Source organism: Jaculus jaculus, chromosome 1 (assembly GCF_020740685.1).
Source record: "Jaculus jaculus isolate mJacJac1 chromosome 1, mJacJac1.mat.Y.cur, whole genome shotgun sequence".
Lineage (NCBI taxonomy): Eukaryota > Metazoa > Chordata > Mammalia > Rodentia > Dipodidae > Jaculus > Jaculus jaculus.
Genome location: NC_059102.1, coordinates 127,866,836 through 127,890,719, shown reverse-complemented (window position 1 = coordinate 127,890,719; position 23,884 = coordinate 127,866,836). Strand labels below are relative to the sequence as shown.

General features: G+C 40.4%; 1 protein-coding gene, 1 non-coding gene and 1 pseudogene across 7 annotated transcripts in view; 1 reads left to right on the top strand and 2 right to left on the bottom strand.

Annotated features, from left to right (window-relative positions):
- Mapkap1 (MAPK associated protein 1) overlaps positions 1–23,884 on the bottom strand; it is a 282,174-nt gene that overhangs the window by 144,517 nt on the left and 113,773 nt on the right. For all 6 annotated transcript variants that reach the window (XM_045157076.1, XM_045157083.1, XM_004662807.2 and 3 more), the window contains one exon: positions 9,875–10,047. In XM_045157076.1, coding sequence (XP_045013011.1) covers positions 9,875–10,047 — 173 coding nt within the window. The remainder of the gene's footprint in view (positions 1–9,874; positions 10,048–23,884) is intronic.
- Positions 13,752–14,059, bottom strand: LOC101593713 (annotated as a pseudogene).
- On the top strand, positions 22,384–22,488 carry LOC123458348. Its single transcript, XR_006635618.1, has one exon. It is a non-coding gene; the product is annotated as a U6 spliceosomal RNA (small nuclear RNA).

Genomic DNA, 23,884 nt, shown 5'->3' with positions numbered 1-23,884 from the left:
CTAATGTTTCCCTTAAAATCAAAATATGTATGTGTATCAAAATAACCAGGAGGGCTGGAGAGATGGCTTAGCGGTTAAGCGCTTGCCTGTGAAGCCTAAGGACCCCGGTTCGAGGCTTGGTTCCCCAGGTCCCACGTTATCCAGATGCACAAGGGGGCACACACGTCTGGAGTTCGTTTGCAGTGGCTGGAAGCCCTGGCTCACCCATTCTCTCTCTCTTCCTCTGTCTTTCTCTCTGTGTCTGTCACTTTCAAATAAATAAATAAATAGTGAACAAAAAATATTAAAAAAAAATAACCAGGAAACCAGACTAAATTAAATTCCAAAGTCCAATCTTACACAAGAACTAACAGATTGTTGTTGTTGTTGTTGTTGTTCTTTGTTTTTCAAGGTAGGGTCTTATGCTGGTCGAGGCTGACCTGGAATAACCTACATAGTCTCAGGGTGGCCTCAAACTCACAGCGATTCTCCTACCTGCTAGAATTAAAGGCGTGTGCCACTGCACCCAGCAAGAACTAACAGATTTTAAGGAAGCCAAGAATTCTGGTCAAATTTTCCATCCCTTCTCTGGGGCCAGTCTACTGTGGCAGTTATCATGACACAGAAGCACTTGAATAGTTTTCTTGACAACCAGATTGAAATTGGAATAAAACTCTTACATTTACCTAGCAATCTGGCCATCTGTGAATGAAGTGTTTTCCTATGAGCCAACCCACTGGAAAAGACCAAGTAAGAGCCTATTGCAGCACTTAAGTAGGCTAGAAAGAAGATCCTTTGCACGATACTTCTCAACAGCAAGGGATCTCAAGGTTGGTTTTTTTTTTGTTTTAATAGATTGACTTAAAACAAACAGCACTAAGAAATCCAATGCTACTAAACTGAAGAGAACTTCAAAGCACTATAGCTTATACAGATTCAATGTAATATGATACCTCCAAGTACACATATGGAACAACTATTAAAATATCAATATACACCAGGTGTGGTGGCGCACACCTTTAATCCCAGCACTCGGGAGGCAGAGGTGGGAGGATCACCGTGAGTTCAAGGCCACCGTGAGACTACATAGTGAGTTCCAGGTCAGCATGGACTAGAGTAAGACCCTACCTTGAAAAGCCAAAAAATAAAAAATAAATAAATAATAAAATAAAATATCAACATACTAGATACACTAAAGACTATAGATAAAAGATATAATCTCAATAACAGAGGTTTACAAACTAGCACAAGAGATAACCTTAAAAAGTTCACAGTTTTACATGTAATGAAATTGTTAAATATACTATTTTCATCTCTATCCTTGGCAATTTTTGGTTTGCCTTATGTCTTCTTTTTTATCTTTAGGTTTATAGTTTATTGTAAAAATTTTCTCTTCTTACAACAATGAGAAAATTAAGGGAACTAATGTGTGATAGATTAGGTCAATGAAATACATATGCATTTTAAAAATAGGCAGAGATTCTTGCTTTATGTGCATTTTAGCACATTAACATTTTTAAATATGTAGAGCCAAGAATTTTTTTGGGGGGGGTTGAGGTAGGGTTTTGCTCACTATGTAATCTCAGGGTGGCCTTGAATTTAAGGCAATCCCCTTACCTCTGCCTCCCGAATGCTGGGATTAAAGGCGTGTGCCACCGTGCCCGGCTCAAGAAAAAAAAATTGTAAGTAGCAAATGTGGATGATGGACTTGAAAATTTGAGCAAGTTAAAGTTTAAAGTTTTGCAAACTGAAGTTTTGGGTTTTAAGTGGTGGTAAGACAAAAGAATTTTAAAAGTGTGCCCATTTGTTACATTGTATATATGTGTGTATGTAATTGGTCAACAACCTTCTGTTATTTAATCCAGTGGAGGGAAGGGCTGTTTGGTGCATGTTTCCAAGTTTGATGTCCTTTGTATTTAGTGAAGGAAAGGGCTGTTTGGGTGATGGATATACTTCTAAGTTTGTTTGTTTTCTTAAAAAATATATTGAGTAGCTTAAACACATAAATCATTATTATTCCATGTGTGTCCCCAACACATGTTTTCTTCTTAAAAAGTTATTGTGGAGGTCACATGAATTCTCTTAGGAACTCTCATTCTTCCTTTGCCTATGAAAATGGTTTGCTACTCTCTAACTGTAGCACCACACAGAGTTATGAAAATCAAGAGGGTCAAAATCCAAATCTGTGAAACTGCACAGGGCACTAAGGGAATGCTTACCTGAAAAGCCACCTGAAAAGTATCTGAAATACTTTAAAGAAATAAAGTGTGCCATCCCAGTGGAATAATAGTGGTCAATAGGTACATCTAGGCAATACAGTGGGCCAGACAAAGGGTTGGTGGCCTAAAAAGAGTGCTAAATATGCCTGAAAATGCAGAGTGCTGCTGAACTTAATGGTTTACATGTAGATTCTCTGGTTACTCAACATATCCAGATGAGAGCTCCCAAGATGCACCACCTCACTTATATAGGTTGTGGTTGGATTAACCCAAACAGAAGCTCCCCTGCCACTGAAAAGGAACAAACTCTTCCCAAGCCAGAAGAGGAAGCTACATGGAAGAAAAATATGTCCCAGAAAAAGGATATGCTAGGAGGGAATGTGCTAGTGAAGAGCTGGGGTTCTGCTAGGATGAAATACCAATTCTACCATTTGCATGGGTGGTTTAAGAACATTATTTAATGTTCAACTCCTGTCTCTTTTACTCAGTAGCCATGTAACCCTAGGCAAGTTAACTTACCAATCTTGGCTTTAGTGTCCAAACACTCTTCAAGGATTAAGTCAGACAATGTTTCTTTTTCCGTTTCATCATTCCCAATTAATACTGAAAACAGTCTACATCACAACATCATCTTAAAGATGTCAATCAACTTTACACTTTCCTGAGCCTAGTAGGTATCTCAGTTCGAATGGCTTTCTATTGCCACCAGAGAGAGCATTTTTCTTTTCTTTCTTTCTTCTTCTTTTTTTTTTTTTTTTTTTTTTTTTTTGATTTTTCAAGGTAGAGTCTCATTCTAGTCCAGGCTGACCTGGAATTTACTAGGTAGTCTCAGGGTGGCCTCGAACTCATGGTGATCCTCCTACCTTTGCCTCCCAAGTGCTGGGATTAAAGGCATGTACCACCACGCCCTACTCCACCAGAGCATTTTTATACCCAGAATTTATTCAGGCAACAAATGGAGTACAAAGTCAGTAAGAACTTCAAAGAAGCTAGGCACAGTGGTATACAACTATAGTCCCTGCATTCAGAAGACGAGTTTAGGACAGCCTGTGTAACACAGCAAGACCCTGTCTCAAAAACAAAGAGGAGGGATGGAGATATGGATTAGCAATTAAGGTGCTTGCCTATAAAGCCTAGAAACCCATGTTTGACTCTCCAGAAACCACATCAGATGCACAAGCTGACACAAGTGTAAGGTTGCATATGCACACTAGGTGGCACACACATCTGGAATTCAATTTCAGTGGCTGGAAGCCCAGCATGCCAAATATCTCTCCCATTAAAAATAAAATAAAATAAATAAAGAGGAAAAGAAGAAGAAAAGAAAGTTTGAAAGAATAATTTCATGTGTGGATTTAAAACTACAGCTTAGTAACTAGCTCATGCTAAATTGGAAAATGCAAGAGGGAAAGAAGATTTCTGAGTATCTACTTTAGAATAAAGGCACAATTACTGCATTTTTCTGTGCTCCCAGCTCTACTATGGAAAGAGCATGTAAACTTAAGGAGGACAACTGTCAAAGAATAAATGCAATATAGTGAAAGAGCATGTAAACTCAAGGAGGACAACTGTCAAAGCATAAATGCAATATAGTGGTGCCCTTTAAAGGTCAAGGTGAAATGTGCAGCCATTAGAGATTCTCCTTCCCAGAAGGACATTTTTAGTATAACTGCAATGCCCAATAGAGCTTAGTGACTGAAAAGCTAGGCAGAAGTACCCTGTGGGAATGGACAATGCTGTAACCAGAAGCCATACGTTGTCAAGAAGAAAATCCCAGTGAAGAGGTAAGACACCTCCCAGTGAGTTGTTGATCAAGGAGGCCTCTGATGCCTCAAACATTACGGACTGTTGCCAAGGCTCTTGGTTGTTTACCAGAACTAGATGGTAAGGCTCTATTACTGAAGACATCACATACTTAGGCTGCAGGACACTAACAAATCAAGCTGGAGCTAAGCTGAAAGGCACCTCTCAGCCAACTAGCTGTCAATGTTTGAAAGTGCTATGTAGCCTGCTAGAGGAGAAAAGTCACCAATAGTCTTAACTGTCAGTGGGCCCTGCAAAGCTATACAACTGGGCAAGATGCGCCTACTAGTGCAATCCTGGCATGTATGTTATGGGGGTAACCAACTGCTCTCTAGTTGGATGTGTGGTCTACTCCCCAAGTGGAAATTCAGGCCTGGTACTGAAAACTTAACAAAATACCTAGGGCTGGGAAAGTCATAAGCCCTAGATGGAAGCTGCTACTATTGTTTGGCTAAATGCATGTATGATGCCCACCAAATTATCCTTTAAATAGTTATGTTTATGTCCATATATTAATGTTGCTCTCAATTACGGTTAGAGGAGCCTCTCTCTTTAGATGGCAGTAATAGCTAGGGAAACTCACCAGTGTACTATGAAGTGACAGTGGAGAGTAGTGTTCATGATAGGTGTAACTTCTGCAAGTAACCACTGTGTGGCCCTTAGCTGTCCCAGTGCAAACAAAGAATCCTAGCACTCCCCTTGCAGAGAGCAGGAGAACAAGCAGGATACCAGGTATGAAAGGGTCAACTTAGAGCTCCCTGGTCTCAGTCGGTTCCCCTGAGGCTGGCTTGGGGCTGCTTGGACCCTGTGAACATGCTGCAGAAGCAGGCCCCTTACTCTACCTTCCTGACTGAAGGGTTCTTATGACCCCGGTTCTTGGATCGCCTGTTCCAGAGGGTGCAGTTGGCCAGAGCTCCTGGTTGGTTCCCCACCTCCCAGTTCCCTGTGTGTGGGCTGTGGAAATGGGCATTTTGTTGTGGTATTTTGATAGGCTCCTGGGTACCCAAATCCCTAGAGCCAAAGGGTACATGGGCCAATTAGGAGGGGGCCTCTTGCCCCGGTTCTCCAGCTCCCTGGCTCCGGGTTCCCCAACCTTTGATCCCTGTGTGCTGAAGAGTACTATGTGCTGAAGAGTACGTGCAAGTGGAGTAAGTGGGCCAGAGCTCCCAGTTCCCCAGGTACCTTTGATGTACCTGCAATCTCCATAATCTGAGCATCTGTGGTTACAAACCCGTCATATACCAGTACACCAATGTGGTTCACATTTAAAACAGAACACCCACTGAAGATCCTAAAAGAACAAATATTTGCTTCCTCCTCAACAGAATAAGATGTTTCCCCAAGATGGGTGGACCACAATGCAAAAAAAAAAAAAAAAAAAGTCAGAAAACTGAGAGATCTCTCCACCAAGGGATGCCTAGTCTCACAATGGAAGCTTCTTCCAATGAAATCATAGAGAAATTCAATCCCAAAATGAAAACACAACAACCAATGAGACACTGATCAAAAAAAAAAAAAAAAATTACAGAACTGGAAGCAAACCGTCAAAAAATGAAATTGAGCAGAATTGTCTCTTAAGAGCATTCAGCTTTTGACAATAGGCTTAAATTGATTTGAAGAAAACATTAGAACCCTCAAAAGAAACATAAATGAATTGAAAGTGTGTCAACAAATGGAAGATCTCAATAACCAACTGATTAAGCTTAATGAAGGCTTGGTCAAATGCAAGAATGCATTCCAGGAAGCATCAAGAAAATAAGAACTCGAACTGAAATCATACCTCAAAAAAGAAATGGACACAAAGCAAAATAATACAACAGAAAACAAAAATCAACAGAGCATTTAAAAACCTCTCTAGAACCCCTCACTAACAGAGTTACTCATGTGGAAGAGAGAACCTCTGACCTAGAAGACAAGACAGAAGAAATTGATTGGGAGGCCAAAAACTTTGCTAAGTTCAAAAAAATCAAGTGAACAGAATACAAGGGAGCTGTGGGATACCCTAAAATGACCAAACATCCAGATCATAGGTATACTAGAAGGAGAGGAAATCTAGGGCAGAGGCACAGACAACATATTCAACAAAATTATTGAAGAATATTTTCCCAATCTCTCAAAAGAGAGGCCCATCCAAATACAAGAAGCCCACAGAACACCAAACAGACAGGACCAAAAAAGCTGTCAAAGGCGTATCATAGTTAAACCGCTTAACAATGAAAACAAAGAGAGTGCTAAGTAAAAGCAGCAAGAGAGAAACAACTCACTACAATCAAAATGCTGGAAAGAATAGGCATGGGGGGTATATATCTTAACACAATAAAGGCTATATATAAAGCACCTAAAGCCCAAATAATACTTAATGGGGAAAGACTCAAGGAATTCCCATCAAGATCGGGAACAAGACAGGGGCACCCACTCTCACTACTGCTCTTCAACATAGTACTAGAAGTACTAGCCCAAGCAATAAGACAGGAGAAAGAAATAAAAGGGATACAAATTGGAAAGGAAGAAGTCAAGCTAGCCCTCTTTGTAAATGACTATAAGTACATAAGTGACTAGGAAGTTTCCATCTCACAACTTCTAAAGGTCATTAATTCCTTCAGTAAAGTTGCAGGATACAAAAATCAATGCACAAAAATCAGTAGACTTTCTATATGCAAAGGACAAGTATACAGAGAAAGAAATCAGTGAGACTGTCCCATTTTCAATAGCAACAAAAAAATTAAATACCTTGGAATAACACTAACCAAGGATGTGAAAAACCTATATAATGAATACATAAAAAACTCAAGAGAGAAATCAAGGAGGATTTGATTAGATGGAAAGACTTCCATGCTCCTGGATAGGTATAATAAATATTGTGAAAATGGCAATTCTACCAAAAGCAATATACAGATTTAATGCAATACCAATAAAAATTCCAGCATCAGCCAGGTGTGGTGGTACACACCTCCCTTAATCCCAGCACTCTGGAGGCAGAGGTAGGAGGATTGCAGTTTGAGGCCACCCTGAGACTATAGTTAATTCCAAGTCAGCCTGGGCCAGAGTAAGACCCTACCTCCAGCATCATTCTTCACAGAGATATGAAAAAAAAAAAAAAATCTCAAAATTCATATGGAATGGCAGCAGGCCTCGAATATCTAAACATTTCCTCAGCAAAAAAAACAAAACACTTCTGGAGGCATCGCCATGCCTGACCTAAAGCTATAGTACAAAGCCATAGCAACAAAAACAGCATGATACTGGCATAAGAACAGAAACAGACTAATGGAACAGAATTGAAGACTCAGACCTTAGGTCAAATAACTACAGCTACTTGATCTTTGACAAAGGTGCCAATAATGTAGACTGGAGAAAAGACAGCATCTTCAACAAATGGTGTTGGACAAATTGGATGACCGTTATGTAGAAAAATGAAACTAGACTCACTCATCTCTCCATACACAAAAGCAAAGTCCAAATGGATTAAATACCTCCATAAGACCTGAAACTCTTTTCCTACTGGAAGAAAAAAAATAGGAGGCACTCTTCATGATACAGGAGTAGGGAAAGACTTCCTGAACAAAACCCCAGTAGCCCAGGAACTTAAACAATTACTTAACCAATGGGATCTGATGAAGCTAAAAAGCTTTTGCACAAACATACCATAACATATCATAAGCAGAGCCACTGAATGGGAGAAAATCTTTGCCAGCTATTCCACTGACAGAAACCTAATATATAGCATCTATAAAGAACTAAAAAAAAAAATAAACAATTAAAAAGAATTAAACAACCTACTCCAAAAATGGGACAGAGATCTGAGTAGGGAGTTCTCAGAGGAAGAATTACAAATAGCTAACATACACTTATTAGGGAAGTGAAAATTAAAACAACTGTGAGATTCCACCTTACTCCAGTAAGGATGGCAATCATTAAAAAATCTAATGACGACAAATATTGGTGAGGATGTAGATAAAGAGGAACCCTCATTCACTGTTGGTGGAAATGTTACCTTGTACAACCACTATGGAAATCAATATGGAGATTCCTGAAAAGGATGAACATAGAGCTACCAACAGACCCAGTTATTCCCTTACTAGGCATTTATCCTAAATGCTCCATGCATTGATACAGAGATAATTGCTCAAGCATGTTTATAGCTGCTTAATTCATAATAGCTAAGAACTGGAATCAACCCAGATGCCCATCATTGGATCTAAACCTACTCAAATTGCTGACATACCTGATAGGCAACTTGAGGCCCAGACAACAGGGATGGAAGGGTTTGGGGGGAGTGGAAGGGGATGGAACAAACATTAAATTAAATCCAAAATGAGCTGATACCATAGAAACCCTTACCTTGGAGATAGCCTAAAAGATATAACCCTCAAAAGGAATAAGGGAGGAACACCTGAAAAGTAGGACAATGGAGAGGGTGGGATAAACCCTAAGCTTAACAGAAACATTTTTTTTTTTCTCTCTGGCCTGTAATTCACAGTACTAGAGATCAGTTGCTACCCACAATGACCTGTTGATCAGAGAGAACCTACGAGGTCCGTAAATCAAGACAGGTTTCTGTCAAAGCACTTGATTACCTGCCTGAGACAAAAGGAAAGACCCTATTGCTGAAGACACCATACACTGCTGACACAGAGCACAGAGAGACCTGGCTGAAGTCAAGAAAGCCAATCCCAGACAGTTAGCCTGTCTAGTGCTGGAAAGCACTAAATAAGCTACTGGGGGAAAGTGGCTAACAATGGTCTGAGCAACTAGAGGTCTAAGCTACTCAGAAGCAAACACTCTGACAGGATGTACACAGCAGTGCAATAGTGGCACACAGCCTCAGTGGGTAACCAATAGCTTTCTGATTGGCTAAGAGATCTGCTCAGTGCAAAGGAACACATATCTGGATTTGGGAACCAGATCAGCATCCTATGGAGACAAATATTATGTTCTCTAGTGTCAAGCTCTTACTAGTTTTTGGCTAAAAGAGGGGTTACATATATCAAATTGTCCCTAAATTAACAATGCTTATCCCATTTAAACTATGCTAACTTCACTCTCCATTGGAGAATCTGTTCTTTTTCAGAAGGCAGCAAGACCCAAGGAGATAAACTATCCCTCACACTTCAGCCCAGCCACCGATGAAACCACAGAGTAATTGGGGAGATAAGCAAGAGTGCTGCTTCCATACTGAACCTGATAATCAGCACCAGGTTGAAGGAGACAGACCCCAAGGATACTCAACACTGACCAAAGCAGAGATCCAGAGGATCTTAAGAGCTCACCACTGAAACAGACTTAAAACACCCACCACTGCTCAGGAAATTTTGTAGAACAGGGAGTAGAAAGACTTTAAGAACCACAGGTTAAGACATCATGCCCAGAGGCATCCCTCCCCCCATAAATAACTGACTGCTGCTCCCACAACACATAGCCCACAACCCCATGGGGAATACCTGCAACCCCACTGAGGAGGGTCCCTAACGGAATGGGGGCAGGGATGAGGGAAAAGAAGGTACCAACACATGATGTATCCATACAAAATATATTAGTAATAATAATTATTATTAATAATAAACATACAAAAGAAAAAGTCAGCTTAGAGACTGCTCATGGTAGGAGTCAACAAGTATCAGCTCCTACTCATCTCCTCAAGTGCTAACTCTACCAGCAATACTCCTAAAAGTATTTTGATATCATTTAAATTCATGTTCTCATGCCTGTATTGGTAAGCCTATGATGTAAGTACATTCCCTGGGGTACATAGGCCCTAGGTCTGGGGAACATTGCATTGGACTGGTAGGGAGTCTGGCCCAAGGCCAATGCCTAGAAAGACCAATGTGGCCACAGAGCACCAGAAACTACATCAGGCAAAAAGAAATGATTACTTGAGCTTTGGCTCCCGTCCTTCACTTGTATACTGCCAACAGATGAGCCCAATGAGATCTTGCACCCTGGCGCTGGCCATGGTCACCACAGTCATTGGCAGCAGTCTGTCCTGGCTCGAGTGCAGGGGGAGGTAGACATCAATCTTCTTAGTTGCAGTTGTACCTATATGACCCTGTGGACAGAGCACATGCATGAGTCAAGCACACCACCATGGCTGTGCAGACACTCCTAACACAGCCATCACTCTTCTGGCCGGGCTCCGGAGTCACTTCTACCATTCCTGCTCATATCTACTCAAGCCTAAAACCATCCCAAAGTTTAAACACTATCGAGTTACAAGGTGGGTTTTCCTTTAATTTTAATGTTCTAATGTTTTAGCCACGTTTAACCCATGGCCGTAAGGCCACATTTGGTCCAGAGTTACTATGAATATAGCCTAACACATAAACTTACTTAAAATATTATGAGTTTTTTAAAATAATTTTTTCTAATTCAGTTGTGTGATTTCTGAGCATAAAGTCTGAAGATGACAACACAGTATCTCAAAGTCACATGGTTGGACATGCCTATGAGTTTTGCCAACAAGAAGAAAAACAAGCACTCCTCAGCAGAACAAGGAAATGGTGAGCAGAGCTGAGGTGTTTGACTACTGTTATAACTCAATGTGTCCTTGGAGAAGACCCACCAGACACTGGCAAAGAGCTGTGAATGCAGGCACACACTACCATGCTCTACTCTCCTTTCCTTTTCAGAACCTTCAAATCCTCAATGCCAGGGGATGAAGCAGATATTCTTGTCTCCACTAACACTTCCAAACTACTGCTTCTCCTTTTTGCAAAACTCCCTGCTCCCTGGAGGTTCAAGCCATCCAGCTCTACCACCTTCTTCTCCTGCTCTGTTCCTATTCCATGCAAACTGTGTGGCTATCTCCATTTGTTGTCAAAAGGTTTGTACTCTGTCCTTTGGCTCATGTCATCCCCCACCCAAGAATATGTCTACTGCAGAGTATGCAGCGAAGTGTCACAAGGAGCTTGGGTCGCACTGGGGCAGCTCACCACCCTCACTGTCTCCTACCTCAAGGAGTTCAGGTGAGATTGGGCATCTCTCCACCCTTCTTTCCTTGCACCTCAGGTCATAAAGCAGTCTTCTCTCTGCAGCAAGTGGTGCCACTACCACATCAACTACTGACATCACAATCTTTTTTCCTCTGTCTCACTCTACTGCCTATCTACCCCACTAGCAAGTTCTAGAGTATCTACTTCAGAAATGTGTTCCCCACCCCCCCCCCAAAAAATGTTCTTCAATAGGGAGAAAGAATGGTCTTTTCAATGAATGGCATGGGAGAACTAGACAGCTAAATGCAAAGGGATAACACTGAACTCCTATCTCATATCATATATAATATTAGCTCAAAACTGATCAAAGATCTTAGTGTAAGAGGTAACTTAAACTAAAATTCCTAGATGGATACAGATGTAAATCTTCATTACTTTGGATTAAACACTGATTTCTTTAAAATGACATCCAAAATCCAGGTAAGAAAAGAAATGAGATGTCATCAAAATCAAAACTTTTGTGCTTCAAAGAATACTGTCAAGAAAGTGAGGTCTGGAGAGATGGCTCAATGGTTGAGGCTGTTGCCCATGAAGCCTAAGGACTCAGATTCGACACTCCAGGTCCCACGTAAGCCAGACACACAAGGTGGCACATGCGTCTTGAATTTGATTGCAATGGCTGGAGGCCCTATGTGCCAATTCTCTCTCATTGAAAAAGGGGATGGGAGCTAGGTGTGGTAGCACATGCCTTTAATCCCAGCAGTCAGGAGGCAGAGGTAGGAGGACTGCCATGAGTTCAAGGCCATACTGAGACTACATAGTGAATTCCAGGTCAGCCTGAGCTAGAGTGAGACCCTACCTCAAAAAAACAAACAAACAAAAAAGTGGGGGACAGTGGGGCTGGAGAGATGGCTTAGTGGTTAAGGTGCTTGTCTGAAAAGCCTAAGGACCCAAATTCTATTCCTCAGAATCCACATAAGCCAGATGCACAAGGTAGTGCCTGCATCTGGAGTTCATTTGTGGTGGCTAATGGCTGGCCCTGGTACACTCACTCTCTCTTTCTATCTGCCTCTTTTGAAACAAAACAAAAAAAAAAAAAAAAAGGTTGGAGAGATGGCTTAGCAATTAAGGTGCTTGCCTGTAAAGCCAAAGGACCCAGGTTCAATTCCTGAGGACCCACTTAAGCCAGATGCACAAGATGGTCCATGCACCTGAAGTTTGTTTGCAGTGACAGGAGATCCTGGTGTGGCCATTTTTTCTGTTTCTCTCTACCTGCCTCTCTCTCTCTCTCTCTCTCTCTCAAATAAATAAATAGAAAATATATTTTTTAAAAGATTTAAAAAAAAAGAAAAAGAAAGTGAAAAGGTAACAATAAACTGGGAAGAAATAGCTTTTCATCATGAATCTAATAAGGGTCTACTATCAAGCATATCCTAAGAACTCTTACAATTCAATATAAAAAGATAATGTAATTAAAATACAGGCCAAACATCTGAGCAGATATTTCTCCAAAGAATATATATAAATAGCCAACAAACACATAAAAAGATGTTCCATACCATTAATCATAATGAAAATCAAAATCACAGCGATCTCACTTCCTACTCACTAGGATAACTAGATTAAAAGTAGTGACTATAGTAGTTAAAAAACAATCTTCTGTGTACGCATACACACATGTACACATGCATGTATACCAGTGCACACACACACACCAAAAAATGCCTGAAAAGAGTATATGAAGGCATAATGAAAATGAAAACTCATACATGACCAGTGGCAATGCAAAATGGTGCAGCAACTGTAAAAAATGGTTAGGCAATTTATCAAAATGCTAAACATAAAAGGCTGGAGAGATGGCTCAGAGGTTAAGGTGCATGCTTGCAAAGCCCAATGGCCTGGGTTTGATTCCCTAGTACCCACAAAGTATGCACAAAGTAATGCATGTGTCTGGAGTTCATTTGCAGTGACACGAGGCCCTTGTACATCCATCTCATTCTTTCTCTCTCTCTCTCCTTATAAATAATTTTAAGCTAAATGCAGACTTACCATATGACCTAGCAATTCCACTCCTAGGTAAATATCCAAGAGAATATGGGAACATACATGTGCATAAAATCTTGGAACACAAATGTTCATGGCAGTGTTTTTTATAGTGCCCAAAGAATGGAAGCAATCCAAATACTCATTAACTGATGAGTATATTAAAACAATTCATATAATGACATATTACTCAGCCATAAAAAAGAATGTACTGACACATGCTACAACTCAGTGAACCTTGAAAAAATTATGCCAGACCTAAAAAGTCATCTATTATATGAACCCTTTCATGTGAAATATCCAGAACAACCAAATTCTTAACAGACAAGATATTAGAACAGTAGTTTCTGGAGATGGGGAGAGGGGACAATAGGAGGTGGTAGATTTTTGGGTATCTGACAAAAATGTTCTGCATTAGATAGTGGCTAATAGTTGCATAATATTGTGACTATACTAAAACCACAGAATCATATACTTAACATGGCAAAACTTTTTAGTTTATATATCACCAGTTTATTATAAAAGGGAGGCACAGAAATTACTTACATGATGCAACATTTCAGAACTTCAGTGGTGACCGGGTGTGGTGGCTCACGCTTTTAATCTCAGCATTCAGGAGGCAGAGGTAGGAGGATTGCTGTGAGTTTGAGACCACCCTGAGACTACACAGTGAATTCCAGGTCAGCTTGGATTACAGCGAGACTCTACCTCAGGTGGAGGAGGGGACGAAACATTAATGGCATAGGCAGCTTCATGTGACACTGTTTCAACAGTGATTTCAGTCTACATACTTTCCAAGAATGTTACCATCTCTAAGTAAAAAATAATCTTTGTCATCTAGAAATACTTTGGTGCCTCCAAATTCTAAAGAAGGCTGTTATCGCTAACTTTCACACTAACTGGTTCAATCTCTCTACCCTTTCCTTTAGAACCCGGTGCCACAGCAGCTACTATTGCTTACAATACTTTTCCTTGAGATTTGTCTGGAAGTATAATGCCACTTTGGGTTCCAGTTTCAGCTGTGCTCCTTTCAATCAACATTCTGTCAAAGAGTGGAAGAAACTTTCTAAATACTTGCCCTGCCATGACTCTTGCTGCCTCAGCATGGACTCTGCTTTTAAGCTACCATTGCAGGGAGAGAGCTGTAGTATGGCCTTGAGACACATGCTAAAATGGCGAATTTGATGAGTTTAAAATCAATAAAAATTTAAAACATGTATTTCAAAGCCATCTCACTTGTCTCCTTCTCTACTGTCACTAACATACCATTGGATCTAACCTCAATAGATTCTAACCTGATCTGCTGCACTCTTGTTTACTCCAATGTGATGGTGGCACATGCCTTTAATCCCAGCTTTTAGGAGGCAGAGGCAAGAGGATTGCTGTGAGTTCGAGGCCACCCTGAGACTACATAGTGAATAGCCCAGGTCAGCCTGAGCTATACTGAAACCCTACCTCAAAACACCAAAAGAAGGAAGGGGAGGGGAAGGGAGGGGAGGGAAGGGGAAAGAGGGAAGGGGAAGGGAGGGGAGGGGAGGAAAAGAAAGGAAAGGAGGGAGGGAGGAAGGAGGGAAGGAAAAGGAAGGAAGGAGAAAGGGAGGGAGGGAGATATAGCTGAGGGTATTTTAAAAACACTGGAACTGTTTTTATCAAGCATCAGTAAGAGTGGTTTTAATCCTCAATACTGGAGGAGAAAAAAACACCACTGAAATCCAGTCATACCCTTCTTTAAATTCCTGCAGTGAGTGGTTCCCTTGACAATGAATAAACCTAAACTCTTAACATGCTGTATGATCTGGTGTCTGACCAGCTCTCCATCCTCACCTACAGCCCACTCCCCAGTCTGCCCATCAGGTTTTAAGCACACTGGCCTTCTGTGTGTGGTACACTAGCATACATACATGCAATAGGTATATACTTCTTTATCTTTGCATGCCTACCTTGTCACCCTTTAATGTACGCTCTTTGGCAAGTGACTAAATCTCTCTGAACTTTTTTCCTCACATGTTAAGGTATGCTAATGTTAAGATCTATCTGTCAAGCTGGGTGCAGTGGCACACACTTTAATGCCAGCACTTGGGAGGCAGAGGTAGGAAGATCACCATGTGTTTGAGGCCACCCTGAGACTACATAGTGAATTCTAGGTCAACCTGAACTAAAGTGAGACCTTACCTCAAATCCCCCTCCCTACAAAAAAGAAAGATGTATCTATCATAAAGACTACTATTGTTGAAGTTTCAACATCTTCTGTTTCCTGCTCATAGAGAAAAGGCCACTGATGCTTATAAAAAGAAGCCCTCTATTATTCTCATACACATATTCTGTTCATTTCCTTCATAGCAGTTAGCAGTTTAAAATTGTATACTTATGTTGCTCCGCAGTCCATGTCTGTCCTACTAGCCTCAAGCTTCCAGAAGGGCTGTGACAATGTCTGCTCTGTTTATGGGCTCCATACACGATTCCTAGCTTTGTGCCTGCCATGCTAAAGACTTCCCCAAAAATCTGATTGTTGGGGCATAGTAGTACTTGTCTGTAGACCCAGCTAAATGGGAGATTGAAGTGGGAGGATCCTTAAGCCCAAGAATTTGAGGCGGGGGGGAACTAAATGAATACATCAAACCAACACACAAAAAAATTGCTTACCTACTGAATATGTGAATGCCTCAAATACATGCCTACCATGTGAGGAACTCAATCAATGTTAATTTCTTCCTCCCTCCTACCCTTCCTGATGTGTCTGTTTCCAGGTCACAAAGGGAAACGGAGGAATCTTTAACAATAAAGCCTACCATTCTAAGGGACAAAAGCCAGAACCAGAATATAAACTCTGCATAATGTCAGTTTAAAAAATATTTTAGAGAAATTTTATTTTTCATATAACCAGTGAAGATTAATTCTCTGTAAGGCTGTCTTTCTCATAGGCATGTCCCTTTGCACACATATGCACACCTCTGCCTGTTTCTGTGTTACAAGTAAGTAGTGAAAAGGGAATTCCCTGTAAGCCTCTTGTCTTTCTCACAGATGTGTCCCTGTGCACACACATACACACACACCTCTGCTTGTTTCTGTGTTATGAAGTAAGTAGCAAAAATGTAATTCTCTGTAACTCTCTTATCTTTCTCATAGATGTGCTCCTGTGCACATACATGCACACTTCTGAGTTTTGAATAGTGAAAAGGAAATTTTCTGCAAGGCTCCTTTTCATAGGCATGTCCCTGTGCAAACATACACTCCTCTGCTTGCTCTGCAGCTTGGAAATAGTAATTCCAATGGTGGAGTATTTTGCAAATAGCAAGTATGTTGAAGGTTTCAGGCAGGCAAAATAAAAACTGCTAACCTTTCAACAGGTGATTTTTAGCCTTATATTACCTTCCTTTTCAGGCCCATAGCTTATAAACAACGTTTTTGTTTGCTTGTTTGTGTGTTTTGAGGCAAGGTCTCATTCTAGCCTAAGGTGACCTCAAGCTTAGAGTGATTCTCTTTACTCCAGCCTAGGATTATAGACATGAGCCACTCACTGCACCTAGCTATTGCTCTCCATTTTTAGTTCTGCTTATTCCTCCTCCTTCTGAGGAACAAGAGCTGAGGGGCTGCAGCAATCACAGTATCTCACTCAAGATGTGAATGCAAAATGGGAAGGAAACCATGAACATGCTTCATGTACTACAAAGTGCTCCCAAGGTGCAGAACAGTATGTTAGAAAGAGTCTACATTTTGAAGTCATACCCATTTCTATTCTATGATCACAAAAGGCTGAAAATAAATATGAAAGGGGTGCTAAAAACAAAAATGACTATTCTAACAACAACAGGCATTTCAGAGCTGACTGTTAAGTAAACTCTACAAAATGTGTGTGTGTTTTATCTCATTTAATTCTTAACATAGCTCTAAGAAAAAGAGCTCTAGCATTACCCATATATTTTAGCTCAGAAAATTAAGTCTCCTGAGGCTAATGTAACCTGCTCAATGTAGCAGCCATGGGGAAGAGCTGAGACTAAACCCCAAACCAGTGTAACTCCAAACCTGCTCCTTCGGACCCAGTGCCTTCTTATTCTACGTGTCACCAACTCCTTTGCTCCACAGCTGGAACACTTTACCTCTTCCCCCCCTCTTTTCTCATAAACACAAAAGCTCTCCTAGAACCATCTCCCACAGGAGGAAAGAAATGTGTGGACCTGCTCCAGGAGGTGGCTGACCGCAGGCAGGACTGCTGTGCAAGAAATGAGGCCGGTGCTAAAGGTACTTCCAGGAACCTTTACCCTCCTTATTTCATAGTCAAATGGCAAGAATGGGGACAAACTATCAGAATAAATATGGTAGATACTAGTTGAATGAACAAAGTACTTTATCATCTTAATCTTCTAATTCCATCTCTAGGCACTGATGATGGGAAAAAGTGCCTTGTACAAACCCTGAAATTATGTATTTTTTAATAAGGAGCCTTTTCAGAAAAAGCTCAAGGTGGTGGCAGTTAGCTCGACCTAATAGTCCCTGTGTTGCAATATTTAGAGGAAATCATCTAAAACATAAAACAATCCATCAACATAATAGAAAGTAATTAACTTATAAAAAAAATAAGGTGACCAAAGGATTAAAAGTATTCATCACACATCAAGGAAAGCAATATTCCAGAAGCCTAACATCTAACTATTAAAAAGCAACTAGCAATAAACAAGGATCATGTCATGATTTTATTGCATTTCAATTTATGTGTTCCCCAATACCAGACTGGGGAAACCGAGCCATAATTAGAGTGTGAGAAGGGGAACAGGGTAAATTGGTTTAGCTTTATCTTCTTGGTCTTTCATTCATTCAAGTAATACCCAATGCAGCACCATGCTAGGACCTGAAGACCAAATCCAATCAACACAATGCAGACCATACCCTCACCAAAATCCTGGCCTGCTGAAGCTACAATGGACCATGTGGAAAGAACTCTAGGAAGGAAAAAGTGAAGGCTTCCTTGACAACCCAGGAGCATACATACTGAGGAGGTTGCCAAAATATGTATCCTTCTACTCAACAAAACTAGTAGCCCAAAAGATGCTTACATTTACTTACTATATCAACACACCAAAGGGGAGCAGTTCCTTCTGAGACACAGTATTATGAATGATTTTAATTTTCTACTCCATATTTTTCTGTATTTTCCATAATGAATATTGTGTTTTCAATTAGAAACAAATATTATTACAAACAAAAAAAAAAGGAGATAAAAAGAGCTACAGTGACTACTGTACAGGATTTAAGACCATTAGATAAGAAAAAGAGAAGTGCAATGCGGAAAGTATAGCACATGTTAAGGCACCCAGCAAACATTTCTTAGGAATATACTATGTAGGTTGGAGCTGTAGCTAAACAGTAGAGTACTTCTCTAGCATATGGGAGCCCTGGGTTCCATTCCCAACACCAAAAAGAAATGAGGGAGGGAAGAAACATTCATGTGTGGTGCTGTGCTACTGGAAAGAAGCTGAAAAATGTAACTCAGATCCCTGCTTATATCAGATTAAATAATTTTTATTAAAGAAAAACAATAAACCCACAGTCAGCTGTCCATGTGAAGTAGAATGCCTTCATCCACAGCAACCCCTCAGAGAGGGAATTCTGATGCAGCTCAAGAGCACAGGAAAAGTACCTCCTCAGCACAAGTGCAAGTCATGAAGGCAGACTCTAGAGTTCATGTCCCAAGACTTCAAGACTTGTGGGCTCTGCAAATGCAGCCAGAATTTCAAACCCAACACATCCATGAAAGTTTTCTTCCCTATTAGTTTGCCTCTCCTCCTATATTCATTCTCAGTTATGGCTTCCCACATCTGCTCAGACATCTACGCTCAGAAATGAAACTCTTCTCTGTATCCTATATTCTATATCCAGATATCCTGAGTCTACACAGTGAATTCCAGGTCAACCTGAGCTAGAGTGAGACCCTAACTGAAAACAAAATAATAATAATAAAAATAATAAATAAAACTTAAAAATTAATAAAAAGAAAAGCAACTACAAAACACACACACAGACAACCTGTCATACAAATCACTAGTCAAGGAATGTAGTTTTGTCTGCCCTTCAATTCAAATGTTTCTTCTTTCAAGAAGAGGAAAATCTAACTGTCCTCTTCTCTGCTCCCCTTGCAATCTGATTTGCACAGCCTAGCAGTTTTATTTTTCTCTGTATCTACCCTTAACTCTTCCTTCTTTTACTCTCAAACGTGAATTAAATAAAAGGAAAAACTGCCAGGGATTTTAAGGATTTCACCTTCTCCCCATGCCTATAACATGGCAGAGGTGTAGGGTTAACTTTCTGAACTGAAAGCACCCCTCAGACTGACCAGACCCACCACACCTCTCCTGTCCCATGTAAACTGACTTCATTTCTACTTCCTCTTTTCCCTGTGAAGACCCCAACATCTGTCACAGGATCTGACCTGTAGTACATCGATGGAATGAATAATTAATAGTACTACATGATCTAAAACACATGGCAGGGCTGGAGAGATGGCTTAGCGGTTAAGCACTTGCCTGTGAAGCCTAAGGACCCCAGTTCAAGGCTCGCTTCCCCAGGTCCCACGTTAGCCAGATGCACAAGGGGGCGCACGCGTCTGGAGTTCATTTGCAGTGGCTGGAAGCCCTGGCGCGCCCATTCTCTCTCTCTCCCTCTATCTGTCTTTCTCTCTGTGTCTGTCACTCAAATAAATAAATAAAAAATGAATAAAACACACGGCAGATTGGAGAGATACTGTTAACCTATTTTCCACTGTTAGATATGGTTGTTGCATTCCACTATTATAAATTATATTTTCCCAAACATTCTGATATAAATATGCAAATCGTCATGCTAAAGAGATGGCTCAATGGTTAAGGTACTTGCCTGCAGAGAGCCTAATGACCTGGATTCCATTCCCCAGTAGACATGTAAAGCCAGATACACAAGGTGGTGCATGCATCTGGAGTTCCATTTGCAGTGGCTAAAGACCCTACCGTGCCCATTCTCTTTCCCCTTGCAAATAAATAAATATTAAAAAAGAAATATGTACATATTCCAAGGTGTAGATTACTGTGCCAACAGTTATGAATGCTTTGTAGCTTGTGATATATACTGGAAAAGTTTACTTTTTGAAAAAAGTTTTTATACCAATCATGAAAATATCAACATTATGAACTACAGGAAATCTAAATGCTAACTTCTAAGATCTAAAAACATATAATTTAAAAATAACTTCTAAAACATAGAATGTGAATAAGAACACATTGAAATATACAGAACCTGAACATGATGATGAATTAAAATATTCCATATACCAGATCTTTTACCATGTGTCCCACTAATTAAAATAAATTTATCTGTTTCCTCTCTTAAAGCCAACTTCAAAATTATGCATCTGATAGGTTCTAAAATAGGGAAACAAAAAGAACAATAGACAGTACTCAGTTTGCAATGCTTCTTTTGAGACAGGCCTATCATGTAGATAAGGCTGGCCTCAATCATGTACACCTGTGCCTATGCTTCTCAAGTGCAGGGAAGTGGGACCACAAGCCTGTACATTATGCTCACTCAGCCTTGTATGTTCTTTAACAGTAAGCGGGTCAGCTGAACTAGGTCTTATGGATATAAAGCTCCATTAGCAGGCACTTAACACTACAGTCTGGCAATAATACACTGAATAGCAGATCTCCAAACTGCTGCTAAGTGTTCAATTTCTCTACCAAAGGAAAGAACCACAAAGGATAGACAGTGTGACTGTTTCATGGAGAGACAAGAAACAGGCAGCATCCTTCCATTAGTCATAGCCACACAAGCAGATCGTTCTGTGTAATTTTAATGCAAAAGTAAGTGTATCTAAGTACCCAGAGGAGATAAATGCAAATTCATAAACAGGTTATTTGTAATTTGCTTAAGGGATGGTGATAGTCCCACTTGGCTAGTACTTTCCTCCCCAACTTTGTGAACAAGCACCATAGGATGTTACATTCTGTCAATGGCCTGACATTTGGTACATGAGTCTCAAATGGTCACTTCTCTGGTGATATTTGAGCTTTATTTGTTCATAAGTAACATGTTCAAACAAAATCTGGCCTAAGCCAGACAACCTAATTATGAGAAATAAAGGGGCTCTACAAGGGAATAAAAATTAAATAACTCAATTTTATGGGCTCAAATAATGAACTAACTTTTTAAAATTCAAAATGGCAACAATGAGTATAAATAGACTTTATGCAAAATTCTATGACAAATCCATTCAGAGGTATGGACTTGGACTTGGCTTTGCAGTGCTATCTTAACCTCCAATAAATCTGGACCACTCAAAGGCTATTAAATTAACATTTCCCTGATCTGGCACCTGTAGTCAAGTTAATTTGTCAAAAACATTTCTGCAGTTTGTCACTGGACACTGTATTTTCTGACAAGTTTAAAATAAAAATTGACAAAATCTCATTAATTTCCTCTGAATTGCCAACCTTGGCTCCATTAAGCTTGTATTATCAAAAGCGTCAACTGTCACTCTTTCTTTCATAAGGTCAAGCTGTGGTGTGGGCATCTGCGGGATCCTAGTCATAGTTTCAGATGCTAGAGAGAGTCAGTGCGATTACAAGCTATAGAGTCAGACAGACTTGTGCTCAATCGTAGCAAGGCCACTCGTGGTGTGACCTGTGGCGACTTACTTCAAACTTTGAGTCATGATTTTCTCATTTACAAAACATGAACACTAACAGTCCTTCCTCATGGGGTTAGAGAGGACTCAATAAGATGAACACATATAAAGCACTTATCCCTTGCCTTGCCCACAGTAAGTGTTCATGGTGTTGGTTGTCTAGTATGTTTTCTTTTTCCCCACCTTTACATTCACAGACTTTAAAAAAAAAAAAAAACAACCCACTGCCATGCACAGACTTTAAAACAGTAAAGAACCTTAAGGGCTATCCCCTTTAAAACATTACTAATAAATCATTGTCTTAAACTTGTTCTGAAGAAGTCTGTTGATGCTGCCCTGCTTTCTTCTGAAGAAACAAAGTCCTTGATGGCTAGGCAATGTTTCTTTTGGTTGATGTGCTCCTGCCCTGTAGATTTTGCCTACTGCTCTTGGTTCTGGCCCTCATGACATGTGAACAAGTCTACGTCTACTTTCATAGCCTCCCCTTCATAAACCCAGAAGGTAACAAGCCAACAAACACCACCACCAACAAACCCACTTCTGTTAGTTACTAAGCACAGTGTGGAGTGAGCCAGACTTCATCCTTTCAAGAACACAGCACAGAAAAATCATTTCCAATAGTTTTTCTTAAGCTAGTAGTTCCTATAACTTTTCCTTCTACAGCATTTAAAGAAAATATAAAACTATAGTCTTCAGATATAAAATGAGAAAGAAGGCTGGTACTCACTGGCAAGACATTCTCTATTTAAAATATTCTGGCTTGCTTCAGCAGTACATAAACTAAAATTGGAACAATAGAGAAGATAAGCATGGCCCCATGTAAGGATGACACACAAATTCATAAAATATTTTGATGCAAATTCCTAAAATAAAATGGCTGGGTGTGGTGGCACATGCCTTTAATCCCAGCATTCAAGAGGCTGAGGTAGTAGGATCACTGTGAGTTCTAGGCCAGTTTGAGACTAATTCCAGGTCAGCCGAGGCTAGAGCAAGACTCTATCTCAAAAATAAATAAATAGGGCTGGGGAGATGGCTTAGCAGTTAAGCGCTTGCCTGTGAAGCCTAAGGATCCTGGTTCAAGGTTCCCCAGGACGCACATTAGCCAGATGCACAAGGGGGCGCATGTAACTGGAGTTCATTTGCAGTGGCTAGAGGCCCTGGCATGCCATTCTCTCCCCCCCCCCCTTTCTGTCTCTGTTTGCTCTCTCAAATAAATAAAAATAAACAAAAAAATTAAAAAAAAAATAAAACAAACAAATAAAGCCTGGCCCTACTGGCTTGAACAACTGAGTTATCACATGAGGTTGGGTAATAAATTTAAATAATTATTTAAGATATCAAATATGGGGTTGGGAAGATGGCTCAGTGGATAAAGCACTTGTTGTGCAGTGTGTGAACAGGGTTCAGATCCCCCGCACCCATGTTAGAGTGATGGCCCCCTCTCAGGAAGAGAGGAAGCTCAACACAAACTGGCTGGCAAGTCTAGTGGAAATGGCAAACTCTAGGTTCAGCAAGAGACTCATCCTCAGTAAAAATAAGTAAAATGATGGAGGAAGACACCTAACATCATCCTCTGGCCTCCACATGCATTTGTTCACCTATACACATAAGACACATGCATGCATACCACACACACATATATATACCCCGAAGATATCATCTGAAGAACTTCAACCACACAAATATAGGTAACACATTTCACAATATATGAGGATATACTGAAGGAAACAACTTGAAAGCCTATTCACACTGTATCAGGAACTACAGTTCTTTTATCAGTCTGAAATGCAGAAGGCAGTTCCAGGGGCAAGAGAAATGGCTCAACAGTTAGGTATACTTCCTGTGGAAGTGTGAAGTTTTGATGGGGCCTGAGACCACCTTGTCTGAGTTTGAATCTCCAGAACACATGTAAACAGCTGGGCGTGGCCATGCACATCTGTAACCCTAGTCCTATGGGGAACAGAGACTACTAGAGCTTCAGAATAGTAAGCCCTGGAATCAGAAGAGACTGTCACAAGGAAAAAAAAGACAGGTGAATGACCACGTCTTCTGGCCACTGCAGGCGAGTCCATGGGGCACTGCATCAGCACATACATGTGCGTATACCATAAACCACACATACAAAAAAGGGGGAAGGCAATTTCAAATACAAATGGTTTCTGCCATCACAGTAGAAGGATCCTGCCTTTGATGCCAAACCCTTCTTTGTAGAGTCAGTCTGGACTTAAAACCTGTCAGCACTGAATTGTGTATCCAGGAAC